At 34.4% G+C, this 11850-nt stretch overlaps 1 protein-coding gene across 1 annotated transcript; it reads left to right on the plus strand.

The window, feature by feature from the left end:
• Positions 1-973: 973 nt before the first annotated feature.
• Positions 974-2212, plus strand: LOC149787053 (chemotactile receptor for terpenes 1-like). The gene has a single exon (XM_089976028.1). It carries the CDS (start codon positions 974-976, stop codon positions 2210-2212), a length of 1239 nt encoding a protein of 412 aa, XP_089832154.1.
• Positions 2213-11850: the final 9638 nt, after the last annotated feature.

Here is an 11850-nt window from a genome sequence, read left to right on the forward strand (position 1 = left end):
TTTCAATGTCGCCAAGATAACCCCAGTCATTATGTCAAGAGTGATACAAATCATAGGATTTGAAATGAAAATGAACGCTCACAATGAAATTTCCTAACATTGGATTTTATTAGGAGGGGAAAGGCATTCTTTCCGCTGAATCCAGTGCTGCAATGAAGGAAATTTCGCATGTGACTCGCGTTTGTGTATCTCTTTACGCTCTCTATGATAAAAACTTTGTTTTGATCAAAACATTAGACAAACAACAATAGTTGCCAAGGCACGGTGAGACGAATCATGGCTATTACCTGAGCAAATAAAGAAGCATACATAAAGGAAATGAATTGGAATACCTGACAAAGAAAGATTCATATTACCTGAATGTTGTTAAGGAATATAGTCGCGCGTGCCAGCTGTTTGAGCAAATTTGAATTACATTAACTGTATTAGTTTCAATGTTGCAAAGAGAACTTATGTAAACCACGATATTCGAAAAACCTATGAAAGAAGTTCTAACGAATGGATTTCATTATGGCAAAATACGAATTATTTCATTGAACCCAATTCTGCAATGAACGACATTTCAGTAAAGGTAGAAAGGTACATAGAGAAGGAAGGTTTAAATCTTTGCGACAGTAGTTATTGCGTTGTGGAGTAAGTGCACTAATAGTTATTTGACGGTTATATTACGACAGCTTCAAATATTCGAGCTCTTAAACTATAACCGGAGAAAGTTGGTTTGTTCCAAATTCCTCTTTCCTCGAAGACGTAATAATCGTGGGTATACGTTTCTAAAGACGGCAGTAAGTACTTTTGCAAGAGACTTGAAGTTTTGTCTCAGATTAAGTCAAATGGACAAAGGTATATTTGATTTAGACACACTATTTATTGTTGTATCACACGCTCAGTGAAAATGCAGCAAAACAAGGTACTGCTATTTTCTTTTGCCTTCAGTCTTGTGTTTTCTTTAGCCATTAGTCAAACATTGCGAAGTATGAAGACACTCATTGCAAATCTGACGTCAGAATATGACAAGAGGATCCGACCAGTCAACAACCAATCCTCACCCATTTCTGTGTATGTGGATTTGATATTGCTCTCTCTTCAAGACTTGAATAACGTGGAAGGAATATTGTCTATAGTTGCAGAAATTAAAATAACATGGAATGATGCAAATATGATTTGGGACCCTTTGTCATTCAATAATATTACAAAAGTGTTTTTTACCTATAATGACGTGTGGGTACCTGATTTAGTTTTATCAAACTCGTACGATGAAATGCCAACGTTTGGTGAAGATTGGCAAAGAATAACCTACACATATGACGGTAGCGCATCATGGTATGTCGGTAACGTGATGCATACCAAATGTTCATTAGATCTTCAATACTATCCAAATGACACTCAGACTTGCACAATATCTTTATATCCCAGGGGTTATAGCTTCGCAGACGTTATACTGCATACAGCCTCAGACCAAGTACAGAAACACTTCTACAAAGATGATAATCAATGGAAACTATTACGCACATCAACGAAATCATTTATCAACACCGGACGGTCATCGATAGAATTCACATTGACGTTCAGCAGGCAATCAAATTTCATGGTATTCAAAACAGTAGTTGCGAGTGTATTTTTTAGTATTGTGAATGTACTAATCTTTTGGCTTCCGCCAGAATCAGGAGAAAGGATTTCGTGTGCAACTACGATTATGCTGACATTCACTGTATTCCAGGATTCTCTTGATGTCGATCTACCCACGTGGTCAGGGATGGTTTTATTGCGACTATATCTTCTAATGGAGCTGTATTTTAGTACGCTTATCGTTCTGGCGACAATGTTGTCTACGAAGATGTACCTGGACAAGGTTCCAAAAATTTTAAAACTAATTTTGATCCCATCATGTTGTTATAATGACGTGGAACCATTCTCCGACGAAGAAAGATCTGCATCAAGTCAAACTACTGTAAGAGTAAGAACTGCATCAAGTCAAACTACTGAACAAGAAAGAACTGCATCAAGTCAAACTACTGAACAAGAAAGAACTGCATCAAGTCAAACTACTGAAAAAGAAAGAACTGCATCAAGTCAAATTACTGAAAAAGAAAGAAGACGTATTGAATGTAGAAACTTTGATAGGAGTTGTATAATTATATTTACTACTTTAAAGGCAGTTACTGTGATCGTGTTCATCGCTTTAATTAACAAACATGCAACAGAGACTCAGTAACCATATGCGCAGGACCACCGAATTATACATGGATTTCAAATAGCACCAGTGGCGCATCTAAGGCGGAACAATTTAATCAAGCCGAAACAGCCGAACATTGATTGCTGGTAAGGCCGTACCCGATATACATAATTGCGGCCGGGGTGGTGGGTCACTACCGTGCAGATAAAAGTTAAACTCTGCTTGCACATTTGTGTTTATCCTTCTATGTTTCTGAACTATATGTCCCCTAATGTGACAGTTCTCAAATCTGACCTATAAACACTGAATTATTAAAAGGTACATCAGTGTATGGTCATAGTTCAATCGCTGGAATATGATAGCTAGTTGTCAATGCCTACAATGAAATTTCTACCCACTGGATATCATCAGTGGAAGAATACAAATTCTTTTCACTGGAACCAATTCTGCAATAAAGACGATATGAGCAAGGGTAGAAAGCCGATATACATGTAATAATGCACTGTGGAGTAAAATACACGATCAGTAGTTTGACGGGTAAATTACTATTCGCAGAAAGTCGCAATAATGAGGGCTATATGTTTCTAAAATAAGCAGTGAACAATTTTACTAGAGGATTGAAATTTGTCTACAAAACAAATCAATGTGGCAAACGTCTATCTGATTTAGACACACTGTTTATTATGATACAGCTAGCTCGGTGACAATGGCAATGGAATTACGTTGTATTAAGGATACTGTTTACAATTACACATCTTCGACTGGGGAATGCACTAATATTTTGGCTTCAGCAACAATCGTGGGGCGGGATTTCATGCGCAACCGATGTTATGTTGATTATCACAATATTCTAGACGGTTGTTGATGTCGAACTACCCACGTGTCCAGAAATGATTTTAGTACGTGATACTCTTCAAAGCTCATTACAGTGACAACTATGTTTGATACAGACTTATCTCAGGATTACATGAAATCTAATGTAAGACAATATTGATATTTTTATATACCAGAGTTACTAGGAATCCGCCTTCTACTAATGTAGGATAACATATTACACAAAGATATACTGCTATACTTATTGATAGGGTAGTGTTGTGTGTTTGTTTGTCTATTAAGGTTGTGAATCTACTTTGGTACCAGTCTGACGTTGTGGCAAATATATTATAAACCCAGTAAACATATGTTACAAAGACGTAGGTGATCAAAATACATACAGAATAATGATGCACTGTGTATGTTTCTTGTGTATACTGTTTGCATCTTAGTGACTATGAATAGGTTTTGGCTAGTTCGCAGGACCAACAAATATATGGTGAATTTCAAATAGTTCCCACCAAATGTTTGTTTATATTTTCCGTATAACATATAATGAAAGTATGGGCCCACAATAAGATTGCATTAGAATGTCGTTGTTGTAGGGTTTAATGCCATTTTTCAGCACACGATAGGCTATATATGGCGGCCAGTATTAATGGTGGAGGAGGAACCTGGGAGAAGCCCCAAAAGAACCACCGACCCACGAGAAGCTACTGGCAAGCTTTCTCACATACCCATATAGGATGAATCCGAGACTCGAATCCACGCAGACAGAGGAGGGATGGCAGTGATCCATACCGTAGAGCTCTTTAGACCACTCGGCCACTCGAAGCCCCAATTAGAATGTCAGTTGTAATATCAACCATTGACAAATGCAGGTTTTTACAGAAGAATGAAACATTCTAAGTTGGCTGTCAAACATAAGCTATATGAAGGAGGATACTCGTCTTTTAGCATCAGTAAAATAATATAAACGTTACTGTGTCAGTATTGTTGGGTTGAAATTAAATGGCATCTTTATGTACCTTTACTTAATACGAGAAACACTTTATCAGATTTCAGGTTACACACACTGACGAATTACGTATTCAGAGTCTAGTGAGTCCTTCCTAAATTGACTTGTATATACCTGGTGATAATATCATTTGCGTGTGTATAAATGTGCATATAGATTATTTTGCTGAATACCGTTGCAGCTTTGAGCTTTGTGTTAGAGACTAATAATTTCAATAACAAACAATCTTACAGTATTTTGATTTGTCCATGCAATATGTGATATATTTTCGCCTTGCGATTTGATACTAACAATGATCCCATCAGTGGTTCAAGCTAATTCTGCGATCTAAATACATCTGTTGGACTTGAATGGACTTCATGGTTGCTACAAATCACATATTTAACACACAAGCAAACATGCGTGATCTTACAAAGGACACTTATTCCCAAGATATTCACAAGACGTAGTGATTTCCACAATGGCATATTAGAAGATAATTTCCCGATGGAAATCAATTTCTGTGTCAGCCTGAAGAAGGGCTTTTCAAGACCACCGGATGAAAAATCTTTCTTCTGACAAATTTTATTATATCTGTCAAAGTTTGTGTTATTGGCGACATTTAAAACGTTGTAACATTTATCATAAATTACATTTTGAAATAAATGTGTACATTGATTTATGACATTATGTCTGAATCTGTCCATATTAATACGTATGTTATAAATGTAGAGTATGGACGCTTGCATAGGTATGCATGCATACCTAAGAACGGTTCTCTATACATACAGTATCCCTTTTAGAATCAATCATTGGAACGCCAACCTTTGACGTGAATCTAGACATATTTACACGTTTAAAATTGATGCCTATCGTCGAAAGTGAACGTAGGTGTTGTGGCTCTATATCCTGTTGATTTATCGTTGTCCTGATGATTTTATAACATTTCAAAAATGATATAACGAATGTATATCTCTTTATCCGATATGATTTTGAAAGTGGATATCATTACTATGATCCCGAGAGTCAAGTTGATATGACAAATATCAATTATTTGTGAAGAAGTTGAACGGGATAGCAAAAGTATACTTAGTTCAAATAATAGTTAACTGGATAATGTAATAACATAATAATTACATAAGCAAGAGATAAAATAATGTTGAAATTTTCTCAAGCTTGTTAATAATGCAACACTAATTAAGGAACTTGAATTAATAGGTTTAATAAATAGTTTGTTCACTTTACACTGATACTTTTATGCGTAATCACATATATTATGATGGAGACTTTGCTTCATGGAAGTATCATTCCAGTGTTCTTTTATGAAATAGAGTTTCTAGTGCAATCAAATACATATGAATTTGACTTTCATGAATTTTCATTTAATTACATATTTATTATTGAGTGTAATAATGCATATTCATGGAATGTCATGACAAAAATGAGGCTGCATTCTTAAAGTTGGTGTTATGTATTATTTTCATATTGCACTCATTAAGGATGACATTATATATTGTTTCATATTGCACTCATTATGGATGTTACCATATATGGTTTGTGCGGAATACTAACATGCTCAGATAAGTTTTCAGAGTTGTCATCACACTGAACAAATGATCACAATAAGCTGACACAACATGTAATTTTCTTATTTTTAAACCTTGTTTTCCAGTTCCCAAGGACACTTTACTTGCAGTTAAAAGAATGTTTGTTTAACACACACACATATGCACAAGAGTGCATCTGTGTGACTGGCCTGAAATTCCACCAGATTATAAACAATCGCCAAAACCGAAGTTAAATCAATTTATTACAAATGAGAAAAACATTATAACAACTCCCAAATAGCGAGAAGAAGAATCTCCATTACAGCCTAATCTTCAACATCGCTATAGATATAGTGTTGTCCAATTGGAAAGGGGATTTTACTCTTATAGAAGAAATGTTCAAATTAGAAATGAACATATAACTACATATGCATCATTACCAAATCTATTTTAACCCCACCATTAGTAATTTTAAACATAATCATAAACCACAAGGTAAATGTCATCATTTCTTATCGGGAATTGTTAATATAACTTCAATTATTGCACCTAATTTTGTATGCGACGTAATTGATGGATGTATCAAATTGATCTTGAAAGATCCAATCAGGCCCAGCAAGGATTATTCTGTATTCATTTACATCGCCACTATCTTCTGGATATTTGATTGTACAAGAACCCTTTAATCAATTTCATCTTCGTTATCATAATAATTTATTGACACAAATAAATTTTAAACTAACTGACCAAAATGGCCATTTACTTGATCTATTACAAAAAAAATTATTATTTATTTATATTTATATATACGATCATAGTGCTTTTTAATCAGGGCTTATAACAGAATTCATTTTTTACTGATTTTCGGTAAATAGTATGTAAATAAGGAAAATCAACCAAAAATTACATAAAATTTTGACAAAGTTGTGGATAAATCTAGCAAAGACAGGGACCTTCGTTGCCATAACTTTCATTGTCACTACTTTCACTTTCACAATATCCCTTAATGACGTTGTTACTAGCTTCACTTTCACAATAACTTTTAAGGCGGAACAATACTAGAAGGAAACAGGAGATGGAGCGAGAGTAAAAGGAAGGAAAGAAGGAAGAGGTGGAAAATAAGGATGCAAGGAAAGAGGCGAAAGATTGAAGTAGATGAATACAACAAACATCACGAAGAATATTGATTCTCTCACGTGTAGATCGTGAAATTTTGGACAATATTAAAGATTTGATTAACCGAGTCGATTACTACATCAATTGTACTTACGAAAGAGTTAATACTTTATGACGATTTATTTGTTATTCGAAGAATCGGTCACTAAAATGACTACTGAAATGATTCGACGATTACTTTATTAGATACAACGGGTCACAAACATGTGCACTGACATCACTCAGGGTGAGTAAGAAACGACAAATGAATTATAAACTTCTTTTGCAACAAAGAAGTTGTTTGTTGAATACAAAACAATAAACAATAAGATCAAGCAAAGAAAACCCCGCTATTTTTTGCAGTAGAAATCGTTTGATATATTTATTGAATCTGGTTAGAAATGAATAGTAAAAGCAAATGCAAAATGTTGATGCTAATCAATAAGGTTTTATGTTTTTCTTATGTTATCTTTTTTATTACAACTTCTAGAAATGGCACTGGTTAGTTCCTTTAAACTGTGTTGGTTGGCACATATATGAGCCGAAAGAAATCATCTAATTTGACTCAGTAGTACAGCTTGTACCGTTTACGGAGAATCGTGTGTAAAAGACATTGCAAGCTAATATTACTTTACATTGATTACAAGGGCGGTGTATCCAACATTGTATTTCCTGTATAATGGATAAATCAAAATAATCTGAAAAACTATGCTGAGTTCAACAAAGCAAACCTAACCGTTTTATATATTTAGCTTTAAATAATATGCATACAGAAAGCTTTTATTATTTTTAACGATGGTTTTCAAATATCATTGGTGATATCATGTCTTAAATTCCTAAATGCAAACTAAACAACCAATATTGGCAATAATATGAGTATTATAGATATGACCATGTGACCTACTTGAGGTGAGTATATACAATAGGGTAAGGGGCTTTCAGATCTAACGTTTACAGATTTATTAATCGACCCATAAAAACTGATGCTTTGCCGGAGTAGTTTGTGTATGTCATGTATTTACTTACAGACTTATTTATCAACTATTGCAGTCAAATATTTTACCTTGACAAAGCAGCATATTTGTATGAAATGTACATATTTGTACGTTTGTTCATCAGCTTTAGAAGTAAAAACTCACACCTTGACTAAGTAAATTGCGTACGTAATGTATTAATTTACAGGAAATCTGACAGCTTGAAGGAGTAGCTTATGTGTATATTTTATTTATTTACCTTACCGACTTATTTATCAACCACTGATGTCAAAACTGTTACCTTGACGGAACAGATTGCATATGTTTTATAGTTATTAACTGCGTCTTTATCAACTATATGCGTGGATACTGATACCTAGATGAAGTTAGTTTGTGGGGGTGTAATCAATTTTTTTCTGGCTTATTCATCAACGATACGCGTCAAAAAGGAATATGATGCATTTCTTTATATGTTTATGCATAAACCATAGAAATAGCTTGACGGATTTGCTTTGTTATATAATAAAATTATTAACACACTTATTGATCAAATATACATATCAAAACGTAGTCATTAGCGGTGTACCTTGTGTATGTTTTGCGTGTATATACAGGCTTATTCATCAGCTATTGTTGTCGACATTATTACCTTCACGGTGTAGGTTGTGCACATAATGTATTATTTGTACAGCCTTCTTAGTCAACTATACCCATCAAACTGATACCTTAACAGGGTAGATTGCATATGTACTTTATTTACAGGTCTGTTCATATATGTGTATATGATGCCTACATACAAAATATAGAGGACTAAATGGATGCATATTACAAAACTGATACCTTGTGTGTGTAGTATATTTATTTACTGCCATATTTGCCAAATATTCACGTGAAAACTCGTACCTTGATGGAGTAAATTGATGTTTTATGTGTTGATATACAGACGTATTTATCAAATATAGGCATTAAAACTGAAACTTTGATGATTACCTTCTGTATTATGTGTTCATTTGCTCAACTACTATAAGCGTCAAAATTAACAGCTTGACAATCTAGCTTCCGTGTATAATGTCTTTATTTACTTGATTATTCATCATCTATATACGTCAACATTTTCACCTTCACGGGGTAGGAAGTACTTGTTATTTATATATATACTGACTTTTTCATCAACTATAAAAGTACCAAACTAATACCCATGTAAAGTATTTATTTACCGGCTTATTCCCCAAGTATTGGCAACAAAACTAATAACCTGGAGAATTAGTTCGTTAAGGTGATGAATATCTTTAGCAGTTTACTCCTCGATTATAGGCGTCAAAACTAATATTCTGATCGAGTAACGTGAGTATGAAATTAATATTTTTTTTCCGGAATGTGCATCAACTATACAGGTAAATACTGATATCACAGGTTGTGTATGCATTGCAATGCATTTACAGGTTTATTCATCAGCTGTAGACGTTAAAAATAATATCCTGACGGAGTTCGTTATGCATCCGGTATACTGTTTTACAGGCTTGACTACATACAAGAGAGACGCCATTACATGTGTATTTGATTAAAACGACTTATTTGTACAAACACGGGCCGACAGTGTAAAATAACTTATTTATGAGTCCATTCCTGTTGTGTGCTCACCTTGTCTCGATCATGGGGTATTAATGTTTGAACCACTTGATCTTGATTGGATCCGCCGGCAGGACACTGCATCCAATGAAATTCATACACCCTAGGCTCAGATCGATCCGCCAAGGTGTAGACAGAGTTAGTATATCGGATCCTTGGCTTGAGAAGATGCAGCTTGGCCAAAGAGCTGGTGAATGCAATGTATGTAATGGCTTATTTGTCAACTATAGACATCAAAACTTACAACTTGACAGAATAGTGTGTGTATGTTATGTATATATTTAAAGGTTTTTCTCAACTAAAGACGTGAAAACTGATCCATTGAGGAAAAAGCTTTTGTATGCCAGATATTTATTTTCCGGCTCATTCATTCAACACAGACATCAAAAGGGAGCGCTTCACTTAGCCAGCAACAGAGAGGGTGAACAGACCTTTTGCTGAAACGTCATTTTTGAAAACGAAAAGAAAAAATATGGACACAAAATCGAAGCCTCTAACTATCCGAGAGTTTCTCTAATTAGGTTAGTTTATTTTGCAACTTTATCTTTGTCGTTTACCCGCCTGACGTTTCAATGAGGTCGCACCCTCTCTCCTACAAGAAATGTGGGGGTAATCAAATCATTATTATATCAATCTCTCAACCAAATATTTTATCACGACCTATAAGATATCGCGATTGAGGATGATGTAAAGTTATTGCTGTGAAGTTATTGCTATAAATCCGTGTGGAGTGGATTGTGCTTTTGAAAAGACGTTTATGAACCTAATCATGTCCACATCTTCTGAACACCAAATCTGATTAATATTTCGCAGAAAATGTGTGTCGACTCCATTAAACAGAACTAAAATATATCAATTATCTCTGATCACATTATGTATCTGTGTATATCGCTAAGTAACATAAATCGCATCAGTACTTTTATGTCTGCCTCGAGAAAATATTCTAGCTGGATTTGATTGTTTGTCCAGCATTACATCAACGTATGAAACGAGATTATTAATAAATCCATCGAGGTCATCTACAAATGGGGCTTCATCAATGTCGGTGATAAAAACAATAACATCATTACCCTCTTCGTTCAACAATTTTGCGTTTTCATTAAAATATTAAGTACATCGTAACATCTCTGATCACCAACTGACGGAGCCATTAAATATAACTTTTCCCATTTAAGCCACCTCATTATCAGATTAAGTAATATTTGTATTTTACCCGATCCGGGTGTATCTATTATTATCGTTCTGATGGAATTCGGTAATGCTGAAACATATTTGACTGGCTCTTGTTTTCGTGCCGCTGAGAAATCAATTGCATCCATGTCATAAAAATATAATAAATAATATGGATTTATATTGTGTTCGATGTAGAGTATCCAACCCCAAAAATGGACTAACAACAATAATAACAAAAAATAAAAAGTGTACACTTACAGGTAAATGTGTGAAATGTGGTACAAATAAATATCATTTTTTTCTAATAAGAAAACTGGTGGTGATATCGCTACTTCATTAGGACAATTACCAGAAACGCCATGCGCTAAATACCCAGGACAAAAACATCTTCCAGAATATAATTATTGTGGTCATGGAACCTAACTTGATATCCGACTTGACGAGCGAGATCAACCAAGACCTGGAGAGTATCCAATAAATTATATTGATCAAGCATGTCACGTTCATGATGTAGCTTATAAAAATCGAGATCAGCAACAACGACATATTGCAGAGTTGATTCGCTTGTTAAATTCCACAAAAAATAAATCTTTTAGAGAACCATTAGCTAATTGGTTGATAACATCCATAAAATAATGGGATTGATTTATTATAGCCCAAAAGGATATTGGAGGGGTAGAGCAGCGATGAGTAAACTTGCTGATGCAGCAAATGTGACACGTTCTGTTGCTGCAAAATGGTTACAACGACAAGCAATATGGCAAATTTAACTATCACCACCTAAAACATTCAACATGTACATTTTGATGTCAGCACTCCTAACGAAGTTCATCAAGGAGATATTTTGTTTTTACCACATATATAAAATATGTATATTATAAAAATTGGAATACGTCAATCATGTACATACATATACATGTTATCTGTCGTTGATGATGCAAATAGATATTAAGAAATCAGAGCGATAATCTACTAAAACAACAAATAAAGTTTGTTCTGCTTTTGAACAAATTTATCAACGAGGACCATTACGATGGCCACATTTACTACAAGTTCATCCTGGCAAGGAATTTCTTGATATGGTATAATCCCTGATGAAAAAATCAGACGAGGACATACTACAATTCATCGTGATGAGGCAATTGTTAAACAATTTAATCGAACACTTGCTGAGCGGTTATTTGGATATCAAATGGGAAGGAAATAATTCAGAACGATATGAGATCTCGTGAATGGGTTGCAAGATTACCAAGTTTGATAGCTGCATGAAACCCATTAATGCAATTACAAAACAACCAATACATAGACATGAATTTTCAAAACAACCAGTATTAAGAAATGTGATTGTAAGATATTTTTGTGAACCCGGTGAACTTGAAGTTGGTACAA

This window comes from Sinohyriopsis cumingii, chromosome 12 (assembly GCF_028554795.1).
Source record: "Sinohyriopsis cumingii isolate HCF-2022 chromosome 12, ASM2855479v2, whole genome shotgun sequence".
NCBI classification, from domain to species: domain Eukaryota; kingdom Metazoa; phylum Mollusca; class Bivalvia; order Unionida; family Unionidae; genus Sinohyriopsis; species Sinohyriopsis cumingii.

Excerpts from the sequence above, each read along its gene's own strand:
- LOC149787053 (XM_089976028.1), top strand. The coding sequence starts at position 974 with ATGAAGACACTCATTGCAAATCTGACGTCAGAATATGACAAGAGGATC.